The sequence below is a fragment of the Aspergillus versicolor genome (genome assembly GCF_001890125.1).
Source record: "Aspergillus versicolor CBS 583.65 unplaced genomic scaffold ASPVEscaffold_12, whole genome shotgun sequence".
Classification (NCBI taxonomy): Eukaryota; Fungi; Ascomycota; class Eurotiomycetes; order Eurotiales; family Aspergillaceae; genus Aspergillus; species Aspergillus versicolor.
The window spans coordinates 194,064-217,866 of record NW_024467535.1 but is presented as its reverse complement, the minus strand read 5'-3'; the positions used below and the strand labels follow the sequence as shown (position 1 = coordinate 217,866).

The following is a 23,803-nucleotide window of genomic DNA, read 5'->3' as shown; positions in this document are numbered from 1 at the left end:
CCTTGTAATTTCCTGTGAATGCGCACATTTCTCCTCTCCTTTTTGCCTGTTGTTTTGAAAACTACAAGAAAGTATTGGTGCACAATTCTGGTTTGGTCGAAGGCCTTGGTGACGGCATTTGCAGCTCAAGCCTCCAGTTGGGCTAGCTCAGAAAGACATTAATATTTTATCTCTGTAGTATGTCTATATATTACATAGGTTTTACCTGTACCGGTATTCTAGAAATACTGCGCAGCAGCAGCCAAATCGTCGGCGTTCAGCAACCCAACACCCTCGTTGATGAGGGTAGTCCACAGAGTGTTACGGGCCCTGATCGGATAAGAAGGAGCACCCCAGTACCTGGCGAGAATACCCTTCTCTGTAGCGGTAGAGATCTGCGATCGAAGAGTTTCGAGCTGCTTGTCGCTCAATACGCTATCCTTGCCCAGTGTGAGGTCGCCGATGGCCGAGCTGAAATCCCCCGATGCAATGGGCGAGATGTGCGCTGTGATCTCAGCATTTTCCGCATCCCCCAGAGTAGCAAGCTGTGCGTCGTAGAAGTAGTCGCGGTCTGCAATGGGGCCAACCATCTCATAGGGCGTGTTGCCAGTTCCGATCACGGTCACTGGGCCCTCAGCGAGGGTTTCATTGTTCTTAAGGGTTGTCAAGTAGCCCTTCTTGCGGAGTGGTTCCAGAGCTTCGATGACGGCCTTGAAGGTTTCAGGGCCGGATGTCTTGGAGTCAACCCACAAGTAGAGCGTTTGATCTGTATCGGTATCAAAGACACCACTGTAGAAAACGTTAGAAGACGACCTTCCACACTCTGAGTAGCACGCACTTGGTGGTCGGGCCCGTCAAGAATTTGCTCTTGGGGTTTTGACGCTCAAGCACGTCGAGAATTGGGTTGATGTAGAGCGACTCGAATGTGCGTTGGTCAGTCAATGATGACTCGTCGTGGCCAACCTATTTCAACGATTAAACAATGCTTTGAAGCAGTAAATTTGAAGCGCTGAGCTCACATGGAGAGTGCCATTGTACAGCCACACATCAGCTTCAACCGAAATGCAGCCTTGTGAGAGAGCTGGCGAGGCAAACCCATCAGTAGTGCTTCACGACAAGGGTACGGTGTGGAAAATACCCGTGTAAAAGGGCACGTCTCTCCAGTAGTCACTAAGGGTCATTAGCTACCAGCAGGCTACCCCAATGGCATCCAGGGACTTACTTGTGGGAATGAACCGGGATCTATAGAAAAAGAAGGGAATAGAGTTAGTGGCTCCCGGTGCTGGTTCACCCACGGAAAGTTCCTACAACCAGACGGGAGTGAACTTACAGGCAAAATGCCCCTTGTGAAGTCGGTGGGATACTTGTATTCCGAGCTTCCGTGGGTGTTCTTCAAGACACTCTGCAGCTCGGAAGCTCCCTCGGCGGCTTCGGTCGGAAACGCAAGAAACAGCGCGGAGGCTGCGGCAAGCAGCGACCTGGAGAGCACCATTTCTTTAATAGAATGACGGGCTTGAAAAGTTCTGGGGCGTCCCTCTGCTGAAAGAGTGTGATGATGAGAGAAAGTTGAGCTGAATTTCCCCCAGCTTTATGTTTCCTGCGGCATTGGAGCATGCCAAATCGATTGGCTGGAGACGATCAGCCTCCCCAGCGGACTTGGCAGTCAGCAACCATAAAGATGTAAGCATTCGGCCACCTGCGCGGCTGACACCATCCCGAGGCCTGCTCGGAGCACACTAGGGGAATATTATTTCGCGTTATCAGTATGACATACCGGGCTTACTCTGTAGTGCATATGTTGATATACAAGTGCCAATCAGTATATACTCCATTATAGACACAAACTAGGTATCTTTAAAAAAAAAAAAAAAAAAAAAAAAAAAAAAAAACACACTAAACACAACAAACTATTGCCGCGATTATTTCTAAACCTCCCGAACGGACGGGGGCCCTGAGCTGCTTTGAGATTCCGGCTGCGTGTTGTTTCGTCGCAGGCTCAAGTTTCCTATCCGTTGCACCAGGTTACTTCCAACAGCATCCACGGCACCCTTGGGCGCTAGTAGAGTAGGGCCCTGAACGGCTGCTTCTTGCACTTTAAACAGCTTAATGTATGTCCCATTCCAGACGCCTACCGCGCCGGGTGTAGCTCCAGACGCGGTCCCAACAACCATCTCTGAAGAGAATATGAAGCCCCAGACCAATGATTCGTACCAGCCCATCGACAAAGCTGACCACTCGAAAGAATGACCACGAGCAGGCGCAGGCTCCGAGGTGATGCTTTGGATCATAGGGTCTTCCGTAAATGTTGGGAGGTTCGCGATTAGGGTGCGAGTCTCAGCATTGGAGGAGGATTGGAACGCTGTCTCGGGAACACTGGGAATGATAGCGGAGATGATGGTAAGGATAGTGTGCAAGGGAAGTTCGGGTAGCCAAGACTCCAGCTAAGGGTTCAATGTCAGTATACTGAGGTCCGAAAGTGGAAAGAGGTCAACACTACTTACCCAAGCTGTAGTGGGCGTAAAGCCGTTTGAAGGTGGAGACAAGAGAGCTGACATGCTGATTTGACTCGTCATGCTGTTCTGTCTTGAAAACGATGGCTGTCCCGCCGGCATCTTGCCCCGAGCCTTCTCCGACATCCCCCGCAGCTGTGGCGGAACACTTTCATCGGCAGTGGATGAGATTGATTGCCTGCGCGAGGTTTGGACTGAAGCCGAGTCTTGGGCTGGTGTATGTTGACCTTCACCCTCATCCTCCGAGTCATCCCCACCGATGGCGAAAGGACTGTTATTTTCTTCTGGGATGCGGCCAAGAGGTGACCGCGCACCAGAAGAAAGGCGCGGATCATCTTCGGAGGCTGAAAGAACAGGACTGGTGACAGTGTCACGACTTTCAGCCTTTCTCCGTTCGTTTTGTCGTTCAATCTCTTGCTGGCCACTCTCAAGAGTGAATTCCCGGACTGCTTCAAAGCGTCTTCTGTATTTGAGAATGGCGTATACAAGAAATGGATTTTCTATACATCATTAGCAGTTTCAACAGATGAGTTTGGATATGGACGTACTTGTGAACTTATGTTCAAGAACCGCGTTGATGGATTCGAGAACCGAAGCAAGTAGCGCGTGGTTTGAATCGTTGGCTAATAGAAAGCTGGGAGCTGACATAGATATAAACAGCTGCAGCAATTTGGAGCATGTCTCTGCGACCAGGTGCTCGACATATGGTGCAATATTATTGATAACCGCAAGAAGAGCAGGGTACACAGCGTTCAGCTTGCCTTTGCTAGTAGTAATCAAGGTGTGGATGGACTACGATGGGTTAGCAGCTAGAAGCATGATGTTGATATAGAAGAAGGGGGAAAAAGCCATACTATAATGAGAAAATCAGCATATGAACCTCTGAATCCAGGTACCCGAATGCTTTGTGGCAGGGTCTCTTGGGCTTCAAATTTATTGTTCAAACTCTTCCCAAACGTAGGCTCAACACTCATTGTTTGCAGAATAAATATGCACATCCGAACCACGCCTTGCTTTGCTGGATCGGACTTATAGGTTATGCTGTAGAAGATACAGAGAATTATAAAGTCGTGAGATCTGTTCGAGTCAATTATAAATGACCTAAACCGCTTGTTGCATTGCAAGGCCTCCCAGAACAGCACAAGCATCTCTGGTGCCCACTTGACCGATTTCTGGCTGCCGGGAAGGTAAGCCGTCGTTGCTTGCATCTGCGCAAAATTTTGTGTAAGTAAACCTACGGTGTTTGAAGCGAATTGACTTACTGGTTGGTTCAAAATCCTGGTCATTCCATCAACTAAGAACTGAAAGTCTTGTGGTCTGTGTAGGCGGCCGAAATAGTGACGGTAGTAGTTTTTGGGAGGGCTTCCACGGCCGTCCTCGGGAACAGGATACAGGAGGAGCACAAGGAGAAACTGGAGACTATAAATCACTAATATTTGTCTGGGGTCTTTCCATACAACATGATCGTAGGGCACTCTCCACGATGCAGGATTGTATTTGATTGCCTATTATGGAGAAGTTGTCAGTTACCTAAACATGTTAATATGACTTCCGGGACGTACCGTGTTTAGAAGTGAACATAACAGTGTCAATACTGCTTGTTTCTCCTGGCAAGTCGTGATGTACGTAATAGCTCTGACACCTTGAACAGGCAGTAAACCTAGATGATGGGTAAGCTAAATAAGCTAAACCGCTAGTAAGATAGGGATAGTAGCTTACTAGAAGACGTGTACATTGCCTTTCCAGTAATTGTGAGGAGTAATCGAAGAATTTCGCAGCGGTTGCTTTCGAATTCCCTTGTCGAACCCATAGAAGTGTTGCACCCAACACCACTTTGCCAGATGGAGTACGAAATTTTAGATTTCGCGGAGGGTAACTTAGGAATAGTAAAGTCCGTATAAAAGAGTAGGTCCATCAGCGTGTCAATCAACTCCTCTGCCAAAGGCTTCACATCTTCATATTCGTTGAGTGGAGGAGACGCTGGGTCCTGCCCCTCTTCCGCCTGCGCTTCATCGAAAAGAACATCTGCAGCCAGCTGAGCTTCCCTGGTCCTTTTCCTTCGACGAGTCCAAAAGAACTTTCCCTCCCACTCTTCTAGATGCTCGGCTTCGTACACGTATGGGAGGAGTCGAGTCAGAATACGAATGCAGTTCAGCGCATCTCGGTCGGGGGCAAGATCCGGGTCTGGGAAGGAAGGATGGTTTTTGAGGGCCGTTAAACGAGAGGTTATGGATAGTAACAACGTTTCGAAGTTTCCTAATGCATTGTCGCGGGTTCGCCGTATGTCCGCTGGGGTGAATAGGCTGAAAACATCCTCCGTAGATTCGGGGAGCTCCCAGAACTACACCTTGGTTGTCAGCAATTCAAACTTCGCCAAAGCCTTGGGGAAACCCGGATAAGGACTATTTACTCTGGTCCAGTATGGATCATCTGCGGGAATCCCCTTCTCCTCCGATAAGCGAAATATTCCCTGTTTGAAGACTAGCTTCGACTCCGAGGCTCCCATCTTAAACCGCCGACGACACTTGGAAGGCCTTTGACTTCATGCGGGAGATAAATGGCCCAAGAGCTTCAAAATAGGAGCGTCTCTTTGAGTAAAGCGAGGCACGAAATGGGCCTGGGAATATTGGTGCGGCGCGTGGATAAAATTAGTGGTGATGTTGGCTTTCTTGGAGTAAGACGGGTGCGGGAACTCGACTCAAAAGCTGGAGATTTGTACCTGTTATCCGGGGGCGCCTCTCTCCACTAATAAATGTGCAACATTCGCGCCACTAGAAGCACAGCATTCACTGCAGAATTTACTAAGGAGCCAATCAAGGAATTAATTCCGATTTCTTTGCAAAATTTATAAATGGGATCGCATATAAAATCAGCAATGCTGTATGCGCCGCGCATATAATGATTGATCAAAAAGCAAGCCGAAACACCCCTCCAAGCGAAGACCAGAAAACATATTTTACATCATTTCGGACGTAGTAACGCAGTCGGACCACGACGACTGCCCACTCAAAGACTACCATTGCTGAGAGACGGACGCCTGCTTCGCTCATACAACCACTTATTGCTTACTCCCAAGCTTCCCCTCTTTCCTCCGGCGGGAGAAGGGGTGGCTGGCATAACAATCGACTCTTTGAAAGGAGAACCCCGGTTAAGCGGTGAAGATGAGCCGAAGCTCTGCCTGCGTACATTTTCCCTGCCACCATTTGCAACCATCTTGTGTAATAGTGGACTGGGAGACGGAGAAAAGGGCGTGCCTGAGGAAAACCGAAGACTTGAGGCGCTCGCACTTGTAGATAACGGTGAGCCAGAGTGACTGGCTGGACTTGCTGTCCTTGACCCGGAGGATACGCGGTATTTCGGAGGGGTCACGTACGATGTCGCTGGGGCCGAAGAGGAGGTTGTTGACGGATCAAGGCCAAGAAGGGCGCGTTGTGTGGGGGTAAGAGGGATATCGGACATATTATCTTTCGGTCGGAAAAGGGGGTATAATGCGACAAGTATGTTGAGAAGGAAAATTAGTTGCATGATAAGTAGCGACAAATCAGCGTATGTGGGAATCTCAGTTTTCATCTGGATCCAACGAGAGCTGTGGCCACGGCCCAGTCAGGTCAACAAACTACAAAAAACGACATGTGATATGACGTACTAGGATTTGAAGGTAGACCCGAAAGTCCAAGTTGCCAATAAAGCACCGCCATTCCACATCAGTCTTTTGGCGTTGCGATCCCCGAAAGTCCCCGCCTGTTGTCGCCGCACAATCTCATCCAGTTGTGGATGCCGCCATTTTCCGGGAGTCTGGGATTTCTCAGACGCAGGCGTGGATGCAGACGTGGACTTCGGCGTCGAAGGAAGGAAAAGAGACGCCATTGATATTACAAAAAGAAACCTGTTCAAGGTGAGTGTGCATTCAAAGGAAGCCAAAGGACGATGGGAACTTACCTATGAAGAGGAACGCAAAAATCAGCAAAACTTACCTGACCGGATTGAGGAGTACCGCTTAGGTTATCGTTCCATTTAATAAGGGGGGTTCGTTGAGTCCCTCAGCTGTTTGTCGGCTGGCTGGGGTGTTAGCTGTTGTGGTGGTGGTGCATGCGCAGTGAATATCACTGGCAACCAGGAAGACAACAAGCGCCATTGCCGCAAAGCCTTTGCCTAACCGGGCGACGTGCCTTGGCCACCTTGACGCGCTAACCCCACATGACGGTTGCTGAACCGTCTCACGTCATTCAACACCTGAGTATCTCTGAATCTCACTATATATCAGTCTGACGAAACTAATTGATGCTCATACGCTGAAACGCCGGTTCTTGTCGTTACATTGTCAAAAAATGGCATCGGGAGCGTCGATACCTGAACAGCTGGATGGCTTGCTCAGTGATGTGCTTGCTGACTGGAACGTTTACACCAGCTTAATCGCCGGCGCCATCGTCACCTTCGCCATCGTCTCTTTCGTTACCTCGAAGGACCCGGAAATTCATCCATTCTTACTTGCTCGCCAATCCACCGCCTTTCCCGTCCGGCAACCCGGCGAGTCTGCTGCGTATAGGAGCCTGGAGACCCCGCATGGGTTCCCCCTCAGAGCTGGCCTAAATGTGAAGGATCCCGGGGCGCCGAAGTGGACAAGTGGACGGAATGGCGACCTGAGAGATATATGGAAAGCCGCACTGCGTGGAAAGGTTGAAGAAAATGGCTCGCCCGGTAAACAGGGCAAGATCTATACAGTGCTCGGAAGGCAAGCAATGGAACACTCGTTAGACCAAATCACAGCAGAAATCAATGTTATAGGAAAACGTCTACAATCTGGTAACACGAAAGTTGTCGCTGTTTGTTTAACTGACTCTGTTGAGCTGTTGGCCTCTATCTTCGGTACGTACTCTCAGGACCTAGGTCGTACTTGGCTGCACTTGAGAGCGACCGCTGCTGACGAAGTACATTAGCTGGGGCTTTCTATGGATTCAAGGTCGTTATTGTCCCCCACAATCTCGCTGCGGAGAAATTGTCTGGACTGTTGCAGAAGGTGCAGGCAGATACGCTGATTGCAGAGGCGGGCGGCGTCGACCTGACCCAGGTGGCTGCGAAAAACAAGCAACTTTCTCATGTTGTGTGGGTTGCGAAAATTGGAAGTAGACATATGGACTGGAATGATGTACCCAAGGAAGTCGAAGGCCGCCTAGATGTGGCTGTATGGCACGAGCTCGTTGATGAAAAGAAAGAATTGACTGGGCTGGAAGTCCCCGAATGGGATCCTAACTCTCAATCTCCTCCTTTGTCCACGCTCTGGGGAGAGGACTTTGTCGAATATGGGCCGGAGGTAACTTTTTTTTTATTTTATCTGTTAGATTTTTTTTTTTCTTTTACCCTGTACTGACTTGGTTCGGATAGAATCTGGTGGCAGGTATTGCGGGCTTGATTTACGCCCTGCCTCGGACACAACGGTTGAACAGTGGTGATTTGGTTCTTTCAATCGATTCTCTTTCGCGGATGTACCCTCTATGCCAGGTTTTGGCTGCTATTTTCACCAACGCTTCAGTGGCCCTCAACTCTGTTGCTGGAGGAAATGTCGATTTTGCTCTTGCTACCGTTGGAGTATCCCCCACTGTCATTATCGCATCCTCCCGTACGATATCCGAGTACTATGCCAAGTTCATGAAGCCGCACTCCGGATTTCTCTCATCACTTGCCCGTTGGTTCCAGGTCCGGTCACTTGACTCTGGGAATATGCCATCTCAGGGATTTTTCAGTCGGCTGGCCACAGTTGGGCCAACTGCAGAACTTTCCCTTGATAGACTTCGTCTGCTTTGCATTGCACACCGGGTCGATGAAAGCCCAGAAGTTCGTCTCGATTATGAGCAACTGACCGATCTTAGGGTCCTCACCGGGGCGCGTGTTGTTTATGCTTTGACCGGCCCGGGAATTGCCGGGGCCATTTCGCAGACAAATGTTTTTGACTATCGCCGCTTTGAAGGGCTTAGCCATTTTGGTGCGCCCTTGAGCACAGTCGAGGTCCATCTCACCAACGTCTCTGAAAATACGGAGCAAGGTCAGGTAAGTTTCCTTTGGGACACGGTTGGTAGCTTGATATTGGGCCCATCACTAATTGCTTTTACTAGCTCACGGTTACCGGGCCATCGGTAGTTTCTGGCAGGACTACACTGCCTGTACAGGCGTGTATTCGGGATGACAATACCTTTGGTCTATGCTCTTAAGCATGTACGAAACATGGTTTCTTGAAAGTCTACAACATCTATTTCGGCATTACTTTGGTTTCCCTATATATGACCCTTCATTGCTTCTTTGTGCGATTGTAAGCAGGAGCTCACGTACTCGCTACTTTGAAGCGTTAATAGACAAGTTAAAAATTCTTTGCAGATACAAGTACAGCTTAGTAATTGCTTAAAAATAATGTACAATAAGGATTACGACGAGAACCTAGGCTTGGTTCTGATGCAGTAGCTGGGCCTGTGAAAGGCCGACTGTCGGTTTCTCCTGGATCCGCTTGGGTGCCGCCTTCTTGAACTTTGCGATGAGCATCCCAAACTCATTCGTGCGCGTCTTCAATCCTGACGATATTTGCTTGTTATTCGCAATATCGTCCAGTCTCAAGGCAAGTTTCAAGCCATTGTAAGTTGGCACGAGTTGCTGCAAGAGATGATCAATATGGTGCCATCCCTTCCCATCTGTATTTAGGTCCTGGGTTTTCCAGCTAGCAAGAAGGCGCCGCGTAAGAGCCTCAACCTCACGAACCCCATCAGTACCACCTTCACTCAAGGCCTTAGCAGCGCTAAGCTCTAACAAAGTCCCAATGACGAGGGGGTTCTTTTTGGGGTCGTTTTCTAAGTCATGAACGGCATGTTCTGGGGCTTCCATCAGAAGAGCAAACGACTTCGCAAGGCCATTAACCTTTACGATTCCGGGCCCGGCAAAGTCATTTCGTTGACCCATCAAATGAAGCTCAAAGAAAAGCCGCTCCACAAGAGAGATTTTCTTAAGCTCGAATTGAGTTGACTTTGATTGTTGGGCGCACTTCAGGAGTTGCCCGATGCCGTTCGACTCTCCGGCTTTCCGTACCAACCATTCCCAGCGGCCCAGCGAGAGAATAATATTAGACTTGTAGATTCCGGTAAGGAAAGTGGCCAAGTTTGACCAATCGCTCGTTTCATGCATTAGGGAGAGCACGCGAATCACGTCCTTCTTCGATGGTAGTGAGAATACGTCGATCGAGCGAAGTTGATAGGATTCTTCACTTTCGCCAATTGACACGATGACTGGGTGTCCGTTTAATTTATTCGCATTGCGGGGGCGATATATCAGATTTCGTTGACTGGCATTCAGTGCATTTGGGATGAACATCTCGTCACGGAACCGGTTGAGGGTTTGATCGAGTTCGGGTGATGATGTCGGAAATAACGTCGGAATAGCTGCATTCCCATTAGCAACATAACTCATTGAAAACCGTATGAACAATGCCTTACTTCTTGCTGACCAGCTTCGTTTTTGTGTGAAGTTCAAGGATTTGTGGAGTGTGCTGGGGGTCTGGCGAAGGAGCCTGCCAATGGCGTTGGACGCCATCTTGATGGCAAGAGAGCGGCGATAAACTTGATATCGGAGGTAGTACGTAGTTATATATAATAATCCCAACGGAGTCTCTCGTGCGGCAGTTGGCAAAGCAATAATAATATCGCAGCTGTCGGAGTTATGGCGGCAGAAAAGTTCCTGGGCGGTGGTTGGCCCAGACAGGCAATTGAGATCTTGGCAGAAATTTGGCTCCGCCTTCCAAATAATTGTTCTTCAAGGCCAGCAGCGCGCCATCTTCAACCTCACACGCCTTCCGCAGCCATGGCGAGCTTTTCACAATTGACCCGGCAGCTGGGCTGCATGAGGTCACTGGCGAAATCTCAGCCGTTGTTTTCGTCTCAGGCCAGAACAATCTCGACTGCATATTCGGCCAAACCGGAGCCTGCGCCTCTTCCTACAAACCTCCCAAAGCAATTCCTCTCCCAAATACCTGATCGATTCAGACCCCACGGTACGCATAACTTTCCGCAGAATTTTGTTCAAAAATATTTATAATGACCTAACAACTGTGCAGCACCGAAGAAGCTCAAGATCTATCCTCCTCCGCCATCGGCTCGTGCCGCGTGCAAGGATCCTATAGCAGCAGTGACGGAATCTCAGCTAGGGCAACTTGATCCCACGGGGGAACGCAAAGCGCTGTTTGACTACCGACGAAACGCGCGAAGCGTGAAACCAGGCGATATTTTACGGGTTACCTTCAAGAATGGAGATCCATTTTCTGGTGTTTGCCTGAGCATCAAACTCTGCGGAATCGATACGTCCTTCTTGCTGCGCAACGAACTCACAAAGGTTGGCGTCGAAATGTCAGTTAAGGTTTTCAGCCCGAATGTGGAAAGTGTTGAGATCGTGCAGAGGACAGAGAAGAGGAAGAGAAGAGCCCGCTTGTATTACATGAGGTGCGTATTTTTGCTATATTCCCCGGCCCGAGATCCCCCACAGCACTTCCTTTCCGAGGATACCGACTGACCTCCACTTTCAGACAACCCAAGCACGATATGCGCAGTGTTGAGAATATCGTCTCGAACTACCTCCGGCAGAAGTCCGCTGTGACAGGGCAAAGATCCTCCCGCGGGAAGAAGAGGTGAACCGCATATACAGCTGCCATTTGACTTGTTAATTTTGCCCTTGTATTACTATTAGCACATGTATATTGAATCTTGGAATATGATGACACCTTTTCGAAAATTTCCCTTGACCCTGCTAATCCTATGAGAGTATATACGACCGACAACCGCGCGTTCATCGGTTTTAAGAGCCATGCACTCGAGCTGCCCTACACGAAGGCGACTACGAATGCCGATCCGTGGCCCGATTTCTCATCTGTAGCAAGCACGCGCACTTTAATTTATTATGTGCCGGGGTTGAAGTACTATCCCTGGCCATTCCATGCATGTGAGACACATGAAGAGAGTATTGTTGTTACGGACTACGGAACGAGGTAGCTTTCCCCGCACGACGCCAAACAAGCATCCTGTTAACGCATCGCTATCAACAAGTCTCCATCTACTAACCAGCACATAGGCTGGTCAGTCGATGGTCGGTGACATCTCTCCATTTTCCGTTGTTCAGCAGAAGGCAGAAGGCGGGGTCCCCAGCTAGCCGATGCTCTGGGCGCCAATCCACTATGGCCGCGCCATGCCTTGGTCAGTTCCCGTCGCGAGAGATACATCGCGTTTCTGATAAGTTGATTGGTTCAATTTCAGATGACCACTTCGCTAAATGCAATCAATTTCTTAGAAATGGATATCAGCCGGGTGCCTGTCGTTATGGATGAATCCCGGCATTCGTTGACAAGAAAACCAGCGTTTCCCTGGCCCAGTCAGCTGCAACACAGGGCATCGGCAACAGTTGGCTTTTTCGGGAAAAACCTGTTAGCCTGAATATGGTGACATTTAAACCAATATCCCCCATCTTTAATTTTATTCGCGTGTCGTTGTTGGCAGCCGGAGGCGAGCCTCCGTGTTTCTAGTCCCGAGTGTATGCTCTCACGCCACGCATGACAACTGCCCAGGAGAAAATGATTCTGTTCTTTCGACAAGTATGGACTTTGACAGTCAAGAATCTACTTGTTGTTCTTGTCCGGCCCCTGTTCACGACCCTTCTTCGAGCACTGATCCTGCCAATATGCTTTGTGGCCTTCATGTCTGAATCTCCGAACCCGCACCGTCTAACATGGCCTGGGATATACGTCTGACAATGGTGATATAGATCGTATGCTCGCAATTTGTTTATACAGCCAGCAACTTATGGGATTGGCAGTCCAGCTCGCGTCCTGTCGTTCTCTGATGCTTTGGGTTTTGTCGGTGCAGGAAGGAACAGATTAATTTTCGTTAGCAACGGCCTCGTTGGCGGCCCAATTGAACAAGTAATCAACGAGGTTGCACAGCCAGCGAAGAAAAGCCACTACGAAGTTCATACTCTTGCCGACGAGACTGAAGTGCGGGAGTTGTGTCGAACATCGCTTCGTGGCATGTCTAGATGTATTGCGGCAGCCGTTTTTTACTCGTCACCGACAGAAGGCCCAGACGAGGCATGGAACTACACAATAAAAACGGATGCAGTCTTGGGTGAGGGTATCGATGTGGGAAGCTCCCACAATGATCAACAAATATATCTTTTACCTTTCCAACGATCTATCGACTGGGCTATTGCACGGACCAATACCTCGTTTGACCCTGATGACCTTCCTGGGGTGGTAATATAAGCCCGATTTTCTCCTCCCCAAATTTACACACTAATATGTTCTAGACATTAGAATACCCGTACACATCTCTGAATGAAGAGGAGCGCGAGGATCAAATTCGGACCCGCTACATGGGAGCCATAATCGATGTTATAGCTGTGGCGATATTCATTGGCATAGTAGGCGTGACATACCAGCTTACTGGCCTAATCGCAATGGAAAGGGAGCTGGGAATGAGCCAGCTTATAGATTGCATGATGCCGAATTCGTCTCCATGGGTATCTCAAGCAGCCCGGTTTTGCGCCGCCCATCTTGCCTTGGATATCGTTTACGGACCGGGATGGATCGTTATGGGTGCAATACTGAAGGCCGGGGTATACAGGAGAACCTCCGCTGGCATCACGCTGGTACATTACATTCTGACGGGCCTTGCCTTGTCGTCTTTCGCAATTTTCGGCGCCTCGTTTTTCAAAAGATCTCAACTCAGTGGTATATCAGTCGTTCTTGCCTGTCTACTCTTAGGCGTGGTAGCACAAATGGTGCCAGCAACAAGCAACGGACCGGTCATTATTCTTGGCCTTCTATTTCCGTCCATGAACTACGTTTACTTTTCCGTATTCGTGGCTCGATGGGAAAGAGAAAATCTTGCAGCTACGCTAACAGAAGCAGCACCAAACAATTCTTGGAGCGTTCCCGGCGTGACCTTGTGGGTGTTATTGATCATTCAGATCATTGCCTACCCCATCCTGGCTGCTGTGGTAGAACGCATTCTGTATGGGACCGCATCGAAGAATCGGCAATCATACAATTCCGATACCTCTATTGCGCTGAGTATTCGCAGTTTCTCCAAAATATACCATCCAGGATGGTTCTATCGGGCAATTGGAAGGCGATTTGGTAGTAACCGCCAGGCTGTGCATGCGGTGGACAATCTTTCAATTAATGTCAGCAAAGGGCAAATCATGGTCTTGCTTGGGGCCAATGGTTCGGGAAAGTCTACCACCTTGGATGCTATCGCGGGCCTGTCCAAGTTGTCAGCTGGAGAGATTGACATAAATTACGGCGAAGCAGCACCGAAATTTGGCCTTTGTCCACAGAAAAATGTTCTTTGGGATAATCTATCTGTCAGGGAACATGTAAAAATATTTAACAAACTCAAATCCACTGGTAAAGGTGATACAGACAGGAAAATTATGCAGCTCTTGAAGGATTGCGATCTCAAACGGAAGGCCAAAGCACTCTCGAAAACACTCTCCGGTGGCCAAAAGAGAAAAGTGCAACTAGCTATGATGTTTACTGGTGGCTCTTCAGTTTGTTGTGTTGATGAGGTTTCCTCTGGCCTCGATCCACTGTCTCGGAGGAAGATATGGGATATCTTACTGGCAGAAAGAGGATCCAGAACAATCATTTTAACCACTCATTTTCTAGATGAGGCAGATCTCCTTGCTGACAATATCGCAATTCTCTCAAAAGGTGCCTTAAAAGCTAGTGGGTCGAGCGTTGGTTTGAAAAGTCAACTGGGCGCTGGCTATCGTATTCATGTCCTCAATGTCCCTGGATCAGAGCAGGCAAGTCGAACACGATTTCACAGCATACCTCGAGAAGTTCACTTTGACGAGATGGTATATACAGTCCAAAGCTCAGCAGAAGCAGCTCGGTTTGTTTCGGACTTGGAACAAGAAGGCGTCATGGAGTATCGTGTTAGCGGCCCTACAATTGAAGATGTTTTCCTCAAGGTTGCGAGCGAATTTCACTTGGAGACAGCCAATTATGACATTCGTGATGGCAGAAAGGCAAACGTCACTGAATATACCGAAGACACTGAAGACAACTCCAGGTGTCACTCGTTGAGTCTTATGACTGGTCACCGTATTGATCTGGTGCTCCAGGCATGGTATCTATTCCGCAAGAGAATGACCATACTTCGCCGCAACCCCCTTCCCTATCTTGCAGCCTTTTTGATCCCTATAATTGCAGCAGGGCTGGTGACATTGTTTCTTCAGGGTGTTCCAAGGCCTGGATGCTCGGGGGAAGACTCCTACCGAACACCCGAATCCACCATCGCGGACCAGTGGAATGACTTGCTGCTAGTAATCGGGCCATCAGACAGAGTACAGCCAGAACTCCTTGAAAGTTTCGTTTCCGCTATGAGTGACAGTCTTGATGTCGACCCGGGGGGACCTAATAACACTGGGCAGTCATCCGGCAATGAATCCCATTTTCATATGGCCTTGAACTACCCGGAGTTCACTAACTACATAGCAGCCAACTACGCCAATGTAACTCCAGGTGGTGTCTATCTAGGGGATTCTCTCTGGCAGCCCACTATTGCTTGGAAGGGAGACAACGCCAACTTCCCTCTCGCTGCAATCACACAAAATGTGTTGGATCGCCTCTTGACAGGAATTCCGATTAACACCGGTTTTGCGTTCTTTGATATTCCATCAATGCCCGATTTCTTCGACATCCTACAACTCATTGTGTACTTTGGGCTTGCTATGTCAGTTTACCCGGCCTTCTTTGCACTATACCCAACGATTGAACGACTTCGGAACGTGCGCGGACTGCATTACAGTAACGGTGTCAGAGCTTTGTCACTGTGGCTGGCATACATATCCTTTGACTTTTGTCTTGTCGTCGCATCAAGCGTCATCGCAATTATCATTTTCAGAGTCGTGTCCGATATTTGGTTCCACATCGGATACCTTTTTGTGGTATTCTTCCTCTATGGCCTTTGCGGTACTCTATGTGCTTACCTGGTGTCTCTATTTACGAAATCACAACTCGCAGCTTTCGCTTTCGCTGCCGGCGGGCAGTGTGTCGTCTTTCTTATCTACTTTATAGCGTATATGTCAGTTCTGACTTACGCTCCAACGGACAAGATTGACTCGTACATTGAGATTACACACTTCACTATTGCCATTATTTCCCCATCAGGAAGCTTGTTGCGCTCTCTCTTCACCTCCTTGAATGTGTTTTCAATCCTCTGCCGAGGTACCGCAGGCCGGGATATGGCCTCTTACCCAGGGGAGATAGGTCTCTATGGGGGACCCATTCTTTATCTTACTGTCCAATCGATACTTCTATTTACGCTTCTGATTTGGATTGAAAGTGGCTCATCCATATTTTCTCGCTTACGGCCGAAGTCCAAACTGCATGATGCGGAGGAGAAGGAACCAATGGACGGCGACATTGCAGAGGAAATTGCTCGCGTGTCCGGCTCGAAGGACAACCTTCGTCTGTTACATGTCAACAAAACGTTCAATAAATCTGTGGCCGTAGAGGATATTACTTTCTGTGTTGGAACAGGCGAGGTCTTCGCGCTTCTGGGCCCTAACGGCGCGGGCAAAACAACCACCATCTCTCTGATCCGCGGCGATATACAACCGACACGCAATGACGGTGAAATATTCGTCGATAACATCTCGGTCTTAAAACAGCGTGCGGCTGCACGGTCCCGCCTCGGTGTTTGTCCTCAATTTGACGCAGTGGACCAAATGACAGTCCTTGAGCACCTCGTTTTCTACGCCCGCATTCGCGGAGTGCCGGACATCACCCACAACGTCAATGAAGTAATCCGCGCAGTCGGCCTCTCACAGTTCAAGCACCGTATGGCGGCCAAGCTCTCTGGGGGAAACAAGCGCAAATTGTCACTGGGCATTGCACTTATGGGCAACCCTTCCGTTTTGCTGCTTGACGAGCCTTCCTCTGGAATGGACGCTGCTTCAAAGCGTGTTATGTGGAAGACCCTAGCGGCTGTTTCGCCTGGTCGTTCAATAGTACTCACAACACATTCGATGGAAGAAGCGGATGCCCTCGCACATCGCGCCGGGATTATGGCTAGACGCATGCTCGCCCTGGGAACCACGGACGCACTTCGGTCCCGGTACGGAAATATGTACCACGTACACATTGTCCATACACAAGCGCCTCACACGAGCAATGAAGACATGGAGAAAATCAAGAGCTGGGTGACAGATAGGTTCGCAGGTGCGGTGATCGAGCAGAAGACATACCACGGACAGCTGCGCTTCAGTGTTCCAGCAGATGTGTCCCACGAGAATGAACAGTCTACAAACAGTGAAGATGGAAAGAGTTCGACTTCCCGTGAATTGGAAGCCGATGATGAAATCCAACCCATTTCGCTGCGTTCCGGCGGCTTGACTCTAGATCCTAGGGCGGGTCCTGACATTTCCAGGGCAAGAAATAGTATTAGCAAGGTCTTTTCTCAACTTGAGCAAAATAAGACTGTGCTTGGAGTGGAACATTATTCCGTGAGCCAGACGACGCTAGACCAGATTTTTTTGACGATTGTTGGAAGGCATCATATCAGAGAGGAGGATTCCGGGTAGATCAGGGACTGTATAGATATCCATTTGTATCTTATCTTGTTTCATCTAATTTGACCGTATCGAGGCCCTCGGGGCATGAGGCCATCATGTTCCTATGAATATTATGAAAATCCACTCATTTCCGTACGTAGCAGTAGTTGGGACGTAACCAAGAGCTGGAGGCGGAGGGCGATTCCCACCTTCCTCCTGCAAGGCGTCCTACGCCCTTTGATCGGTCCAATTTCATAGGCTACGCCTTACGACAAGCAAGCAAACCGGCCAACGTTACATACATCATATTTAGTGCCCGAGTGTTCCGTGGCAAGTTTGGTAAACCAGAGGTCTTGCGGCGGCCGAATAAACCAGATCCATTGAATGAGGGATTTCGACTAGACGGTCTCCATTGCTACAGCGTAAACGAGAGTGGCAAACATCAAGAGACGCACGCACTGATTCGATCGCGACAAGAGATTTGATAGATAGATCTCATTTCCGGGGTGCCCTGTCTTTGCTGGTCATGTGGTGGAAGCAGAAAACGAGGCTGCTGCAATGCCTCTAGCTGCACGTTTTAGTGTCCTGTTGGCTCACGCTGCAGGAGGCAATTGTGAGTGGCTGGGAAGATGATGGCGGATGCATGGTGAGCGTTGCGACTCGTGGGTCTGGAGATGTTTGCTTTGTGAGCTGAGCAAGAGAGCCTTGAGGAGAACAATTCCCAAAGAGGAATGGATGAAGTCCAATGGCCTGCATATGAGAGAGACCGTCGACGGCTTTTCTCCGGCACCTCCACTTCTTCCTTAGCCAGTTCCTCCACATCAGCCGATATCTTTCCCTTGACTCGTAAATTGTTGCCCGTGTCTATTATTAAGCAGCTCTTGAATACTTTGCTGCTTTCCTCCAAAAGGAAATGACAGACGCTCAGTTGCTTGGCTCCCCGTCTGTTTGAGTCATTCTGGACAGCCCAGCCGGTTGTCGGCAACCCCCGACTCTCGAGGGTTTCAGCGCTGGACGGTGTACATTCAATGTTCGCCGGGGTTGTCTGCCTTAGCGTGGAAAATTCTAACAATTACTTGCTCATGCGATCCGCGATCTCTCGAAAACATGCTCTCGATCTCGTTCTTGATGATGGCTCACATGAGGTTGCAACTTCCTGCAGATGCTGCCTGAGTCCCCCAAGGCCTCAACACATAACTAACCCTTGGATGGTATCCGTGCCCACTATGAAGCCGTCGAATAAGCTCTTCACTTAGTCTCTACCCCAAAGCAGGCTGGAAGTCCATGTGGGGTGCTTGCCAGGCCTGTCGCCCCTCTTCCCCAATTGTTGCTCCCGGCGCGCTCTCGCTTAAGTAGTAGTCAACTGTACTGTAATTTGGCTAGGACTGTCAAGTATTGGCTGCTTTCCGGTGGGGAATCAGCCTCTCTCCTGCTAGTTAGCTTCTGAAATTTCTTTGTCATGATAAGTATTCCCGAATCCCGATTCATCTGTCTCGTCTTCTCTCCCGTTCCCCTTGAGCTCGTGTACGCAACGTTGTTTCTGGTATAGCACAGGTGTGCTACTGCCGCCATGGATGAGAAGCTGGGGGTGTCTACTGGTTCAGACGCGGATACTCTTGGTTCAAACTACGAGCAGAATCGAGAGTGGCTCCGACACAACAACCCCCAGGGTGTTGTCTCCCACAGCTCAGGCGTCAATGTCGAGAAGGCCGAGCACGAGTTTGCTGAGCTGAACAGAGAGCTTTCTAGCATCTCTTACCAGGCTCAGAGACTGTCCAAGCATGCTTCCAGGGTCTCGAAGAATGATGTCCACAACAGTGATGTGGAGCGAACAGGCAGCTCAACCGACTCCGTTGAGTCCTGGGACCTCGAGACTGCCCTTCGAGGCAACCAAGAAGCTGAAGTAGAGGCTGGCATTAAAGGAAAACACATTGGTAAGACCACATCAGTCGTCGCTGTCCTCACATGGTACTGACTTTTTAGGTGTTATCTGGGAGAATCTCACTGTTCGAGGAATCGGCGGCTCCAAAAGCTTCATCAAGACCTTCCCCGACGCTATTGTGGATTTCTTGAACGTCCCTAAGCGGGTCATGAGCTGGACAGGTCACAACAATAAAGGCAAAGAGTTCGATATCCTCAAGGACTTCCGTGGCGTTTTACGAGCCGGAGAGATGGTACTTGTTCTTGGACGCCCTGGATCTGGTTGTACCACATTTCTCAAATCAATCACGAATCAACGGTTTGGTTACACTGCGGTAGATGGGGAGGTTCTATATGGTCCTTTCGACCATAAGACATTCTCGAAAAGGTTTCGCGGTGAGGCTGTGTATAATCAAGAGGATGATGTCCATCAGCCGACCCTGACCGTCAAACAAACCCTCGGGTTTGCGTTAGATACAAAGACACCTGGAAAACGGCCACTCGGCGTATCTAAGGATGAATTCAAAGACAAAGTGATCCGCATGTTGTTGAAGATGTTCAATATCGAGCACACTGCCAATACCGTCGTAGGAAACCAGTTCATTCGAGGCGTTTCTGGAGGAGAGAAACGCCGAGTCAGTATTGCGGAGATGATGATTACTTCGGCCACGGTCCTGGCGTGGGATAATTCCACACGCGGTCTTGATGCCTCGACTGCTCTGGATTTCGCCAAATCGCTACGGATTTTGACCAACATATACAAGACTACGACATTTGTTTCATTGTATCAAGCTTCAGAGAGCATCTACAAACACTTTGACAAGGTCTTGGTTATTGACAGTGGTAAACAAGTTTTCTTCGGCCCTGCCACCGAGGCACGAGCGTACTTTGAGAATCTTGGGTTCAAGGAAAAGCCTCGCCAGACCACCCCCGATTACCTCACGTCGTGTACGGACCCATTCGAGCGAGAGTACAAGGAAGGCCGCGACGAGACTACTGTTCCTTCTTCGCCCGAGGCTCTCACGGCCGCCTTCAATGAGTCCATTTATAGCGAGAAACTCGCTGCGGAAATGGGCGCCTACCGGAAGCAGATACAGGACGAGAAGCAAATCTACGATGACTTTGAAGTTGCCAATCAAGAAGCAAAGCGTAAATTCACTTCAAAGTCGTCAGTTTACCTCATTCCATACTACCTCCAGGTTTGGGCCTTGATGCGACGCCAGTTCCTGATCAAATGGCAAGACAAGTTTGCTTTGAATGTCTCCTGGATTACCTCTACTGGCGTTGCGATTATCCTTGGAACTGTCTGGCTCAACTTGCCCAAGACTAGTGCCGGCGCATTTACCCGGGGTGGTCTTCTTTTCACTAGTTTCCTCTTTAATGGCTTCCAGGCGTTTTCTGAGCTTGCTTCAACTATGATGGGACGCCCCCTGGTGAATAAACACCGCCAATTTGCCTTTTACCGACCTAGCGCACTATTTATCGCTCAGATATTTGTCGATGCTACATTCGCCATTGCCAGGATTCTCGTTTTTAGTGTCATAGTATACTTCATGTGTGGCCTTGTCCGCGATGCAGGTGCCTTCTTCACTTTCGTGCTGCTGATATTTACCGGCTATATCAACATGACCGTCATCTTCAGAACTATCGGCTGCTTATCACCTGGATTTGATCATGCAATGAACTTTGTCTCCGTTCTTATAACTTTGTTTATCTTGACGTCTGGTTATCTTGTCCAGTGGCCGAGCGGGCAAGTTTGGCTCCGATGGTTCTACTATATCAACCCTTTTGGATTGGGATTCGCTAGTTTGATGGTCAACGAATTCAAAAGCCTTAATATGACTTGCACTAGCGAGTCTTTGATTCCCAATGGTGAAGGATACACCAATATGAGCCATCAGGTCTGCACTCTTGCAGGTGGCGAGGCAGGTTCTCCCATCATTCCTGGGGAAAATTATGCGGCAGTCACGTTCAATTACAAAAGAGAAGACCTCTGGCGGAATTTTGGTATTATGGTTGCTCTTATTGTCGCCTTTCTAGCGATGAATCTATATTTCGGCGAGGTTGTCCGTTTCAATGCTGGCGGCAAGACCGTCACTTTTTACCAGAAAGAGAACGACGAGCGAAAGCAACTCAACGAAGCTCTGAAGGGCCAGCGCTCTACCCGGCAATCAAAAGAACCAGGCGGTCCTGGAGCTGATGTTCCCGTCACCTCGAAGCCCGTCTTGACATGGGAGGACGTCTGTTACGATGTACCCGTGGCGTCTGGCACTCGTCGACTGCTACATAATATCTATGGCTATGTTCAGCCCGGCAAACTAACGGCCTTGATGGGCGCGTCTGGAGCGGGCAAGACGACCCTGCTTGACGTTCTCGCGGCGAGAAAGAATATTGGTGTTATTGGAGGCGATATTCTGGTAGATGGTTCTAAACCTGGTACTTCTTTCCAGCGTGGGACTTCCTATGCGGAGCAAATGGATGTGCATGAACCGATGCAAACAGTTCGCGAGGCCTTGCGCTTTTCTGCCGACCTCCGTCAATCATACGATATCCCACAGACCGAGAAATATGCGTATGTGGAAGAGATAATCTCGCTGTTGGAGCTGGAAAATCTCGCAGATGCTGTCATCGGTACACCAGAGACTGGCTTGTCTGTCGAGGAGAGGAAGCGTGTTACGATTGGTGTCGAGTTGGCCGCAAAACCAGAAATGCTGCTATTCCTGGACGAGCCTACTTCGGGACTTGACAGCCAGTCTGCCTTCAATAGTAAGTGGACTCTGGCACGAAGACTCATCTTTCATTGGTATTTCTGACACAAAAATTAGTTGTTCGATTCCTGCGCAAGCTTGCCGCGGCCGGACAGGCTATTCTATGCACGATCCACCAGCCCAACTCAGCTCTTTTCGAGAACTTTGACCGTCTACTGCTGCTGAAGAGTGGAGGTGAGTGTGTTTATTTTGGTGATATCGGCCAGGACTCAGGTATCCTGCTCTCCTATTTCCGCCGTAACGGTGCAGATTGTCCGGCCGACGCGAACCCTGCCGAATGGATGCTCGATGCAATAGGCGCAGGCCAAAGCCGCCATATTGGTAACCGTGACTGGGTTGAATTTTGGAGGGAGTCTCCTGAACGCGAGCAAGCCAAGCGTGAGATTGTTGAGATAAAGTCCCGACGTGCCGAGGAGGCTAGACAGACCCAGGCGACGCACTCTGTTGACAAAGAGTATGCAACGCCGCTGTGGCATCAGATCAAGACCGTTTGCAAGCGGACTAACATCGTGTTTTGGCGCTCTCATAAGTACGGCTTTACGAGACTTTTCACCCACTTCAGTATTTCCCTGATCACTGGTCTTGCATACTTGCAGCTCGACGATTCTCGGGCTTCGCTTCAGTATCGTATTTTTGTTCTGTTCAATGTCACAGTTATTCCCATCATCATTATCCAAATGGTCGAGCCGCGGTACGAGATGTCGCGATTGGTCTTCTATCGTGAAGCCGCGTCAAAGACATACAAAGATTTCGCCTTTGCGGTGTCCATGGTCGTTGCCGAGATCCCGTATTGCATAATCTGTGCAGTTATCTTCTTCGTTTTCCTCTTCTACATCCCCGGATTTCAGAGTGCGAGTGATCGAGCAGGCTACCAATTCTTCATGGTCATGATTACCCAGTTGTTTGCCGTCACACTAGGTCAAATGGTCCAAGCCCTAACCCCAAATAGCATGATCGCGTCGCAGTTTAACCCCCCGCTTATGATCTTGTTCAGTTTGTTCTGTGGTGTCATGATACCAAAACCACAGATGCCTGGGTTCTGGCGAGCCTGGTTCTATGAGCTAGATCCATTCACGCGCATCATCAGCGGAATGGTCACGACGGAGCTACACGGGCGGGATGTTACCTGTACTTCCGGCGAATTCAATCGATTCCAAGCGCCCGTGGGTCAAACCTGCGGCGAGTATATGCAGGCATTCTTTGACAGAGGTGGGATTGGGTACCTGGCCAACAACGCGACTCAGGACTGTGAGTACTGCGCGTACCGGATCGGGGATGAATACTACCAAGCGTTTGAGATGAGCTTCGACAACAGATGGAGGGACCTGGGTATCTATGCGGCCTTTGTGGGGTCGAATCTGATTATTTTATTCCTGGCTGTAAGTCTGTCCCCTTCGTTACAAGATCACCTAGCTGACAGTGGTAGGCGCGTTACCTGAACTTCAATCGGCGATAAGACTGGGCGAATCTAGAGAAGCTTGAGAGGGCAGATCGAGCGACGAGGAGGTAAAAGCTGGTTACGATAGATAAATAAAAGTCAATCAATTAGATCACACTGTATCAAGCAATTGCATCCCTGAGTCCATTGAAGACCCGTATTGATCCCCGGATTCTCCCCGCAAATGGAAGTGGGTGCTCGAGTCAACCCCCACGCCGGCAGACCAATAACGATCCCCCCTTTTCTTTGCTTCTCTTTCTTTCGTCTGTCCAACTGTGCATCCATGGCCAGTGCATCTGCTTCCCGTCTCCTTACCCTGTTCTTTCATCTGTTTTTCCACCTATTAGGTCTTGTTCTCAGGCCTTTGTATCGGTTTTCCTCCGACCTTGTTCAGACACCGCTGCATCAGCTCATTCCCGGCGCTTTGTCCCAGCCACCTGGATGCTTGATAATCTGTCTGTGAAGATGCACTCTCGCAGTTACCCCGAGCCTGAGCTCCAATTCAATTCACCCCCACGTCCTCAACAAGTTGAGGATGGGCTTTGATCCCCGCATGGCTCCCCATTCCGCACCTCCGCTGTGGATAGCGATGTGGATCTAAGTATCAG

The 23,803-nt window shown here is 49.4% G+C and overlaps 7 protein-coding genes across 7 annotated transcripts; 3 read left to right on the top strand and 4 right to left on the bottom strand.

The window, feature by feature from the left end:
• Positions 1–90: 90 nt before the first annotated feature.
• Positions 91–1,587, bottom strand: ASPVEDRAFT_46345 (uncharacterized protein). The gene is made up of 6 exons (XM_040813527.1): positions 1,310–1,587; positions 1,202–1,221; positions 1,118–1,149; positions 999–1,060; positions 818–942; positions 91–768 (listed from the first exon to the last, which is right to left on the bottom strand). Exons 1-6 carry the CDS (start codon positions 1,469–1,471, stop codon positions 219–221), a joined length of 951 nt encoding a protein of 316 aa, XP_040672728.1. The 5' UTR covers positions 1,472–1,587; the 3' UTR covers positions 91–218.
• Positions 1,588–1,904: 317 nt separating this feature from the next.
• ASPVEDRAFT_141725 (Hid1 family protein) lies at positions 1,905–4,995 on the bottom strand (the record flags this gene model as incomplete). Its single annotated transcript, XM_040807775.1, has 8 exons — positions 1,905–2,420; positions 2,481–2,989; positions 3,038–3,281; positions 3,344–3,697; positions 3,752–3,994; positions 4,052–4,149; positions 4,209–4,830; positions 4,900–4,995. The coding sequence occupies 8 exons, from the start codon at positions 4,993–4,995 to the stop codon at positions 1,905–1,907; spliced, it is 2,682 nt and encodes an 893-aa protein (XP_040672727.1).
• A 300-nt stretch (positions 4,996–5,295) lies between these two features.
• ASPVEDRAFT_46343 (uncharacterized protein) lies at positions 5,296–6,578 on the bottom strand. Its single transcript, XM_040813526.1, has 3 exons — positions 6,429–6,578; positions 6,136–6,375; positions 5,296–6,075 (listed from the first exon to the last, which is right to left on the bottom strand). Exons 2-3 carry the CDS (start codon positions 6,354–6,356, stop codon positions 5,496–5,498), a joined length of 801 nt encoding a protein of 266 aa, XP_040672726.1. The 5' UTR covers positions 6,357–6,375; positions 6,429–6,578; the 3' UTR covers positions 5,296–5,495.
• A 239-nt stretch (positions 6,579–6,817) lies between these two features.
• On the top strand, positions 6,818–8,695 carry ASPVEDRAFT_56476 (uncharacterized protein; the record flags this gene model as incomplete). Its single annotated transcript, XM_040815218.1, has 4 exons — positions 6,818–7,355; positions 7,427–7,800; positions 7,872–8,534; positions 8,600–8,695. 4 exons carry the CDS (start codon positions 6,818–6,820, stop codon positions 8,693–8,695), a joined length of 1,671 nt encoding a protein of 556 aa, XP_040672725.1.
• Positions 8,696–8,918: 223 nt separating this feature from the next.
• On the bottom strand, positions 8,919–10,058 carry ASPVEDRAFT_141760 (uncharacterized protein; the record flags this gene model as incomplete). Its single annotated transcript, XM_040807777.1, has 2 exons — positions 8,919–9,907; positions 9,962–10,058. The coding sequence occupies 2 exons, from the start codon at positions 10,056–10,058 to the stop codon at positions 8,919–8,921; spliced, it is 1,086 nt and encodes a 361-aa protein (XP_040672724.1).
• Positions 10,059–10,272: 214 nt separating this feature from the next.
• Positions 10,273–17,205, top strand: ASPVEDRAFT_154892 (putative ABC transporter). Its single transcript, XM_040808427.1, has 5 exons — positions 10,273–10,515; positions 10,579–10,960; positions 11,044–11,145; positions 12,399–12,759; positions 12,813–17,205. Exons 1-5 carry the CDS (start codon positions 10,326–10,328, stop codon positions 17,097–17,099), a joined length of 5,322 nt encoding a protein of 1,773 aa, XP_040672723.1. The 5' UTR covers positions 10,273–10,325; the 3' UTR covers positions 17,100–17,205.
• A 1,434-nt stretch (positions 17,206–18,639) lies between these two features.
• ASPVEDRAFT_33215 (putative ABC transporter) lies at positions 18,640–23,196 on the top strand (the record flags this gene model as incomplete). The annotated part of the gene is made up of 3 exons (XM_040810702.1): positions 18,640–19,003; positions 19,053–21,755; positions 21,815–23,196. 3 exons carry the CDS (start codon positions 18,640–18,642, stop codon positions 23,194–23,196), a joined length of 4,449 nt encoding a protein of 1,482 aa, XP_040672722.1.
• Between the last annotated feature and the right edge of the window lie 607 nt (positions 23,197–23,803).

Coding starts and splice junctions, on each gene's coding strand:
- ASPVEDRAFT_46343 (XM_040813526.1), bottom strand. CDS start 6,356: ATGGCGTCTCTTTTCCTTCCTTCGACGCCGAAGTCCACGTCTGCATCC. Junction 6,076..6,135: donor GGGTCTACCTTCAAATCCTA/GTACGTCATATC, acceptor CCGTGGCCACAG/CTCTCGTTGGATCCAGATGA.
- ASPVEDRAFT_46345 (XM_040813527.1), bottom strand. CDS start 1,471: ATGGTGCTCTCCAGGTCGCTGCTTGCCGCAGCCTCCGCGCTGTTTCTT. Junction 1,222..1,309: donor TCACAAGGGGCATTTTGCCT/GTAAGTTCACTC, acceptor CTTTTTCTATAG/ATCCCGGTTCATTCCCACAA. Junction 1,061..1,117: donor AGACGTGCCCTTTTACACGG/GTATTTTCCACA, acceptor TTGCCTCGCCAG/CTCTCTCACAAGGCTGCATT.
- ASPVEDRAFT_154892 (XM_040808427.1), top strand. CDS start 10,326: ATGGCGAGCTTTTCACAATTGACCCGGCAGCTGGGCTGCATGAGGTCA. Junction 10,961..11,043: donor GCCCGCTTGTATTACATGAG/GTGCGTATTTTT, acceptor CTCCACTTTCAG/ACAACCCAAGCACGATATGC. Junction 11,146..12,398: donor TCCTCCCGCGGGAAGAAGAG/GTGAACCGCATA, acceptor AATTTTCGTTAG/CAACGGCCTCGTTGGCGGCC.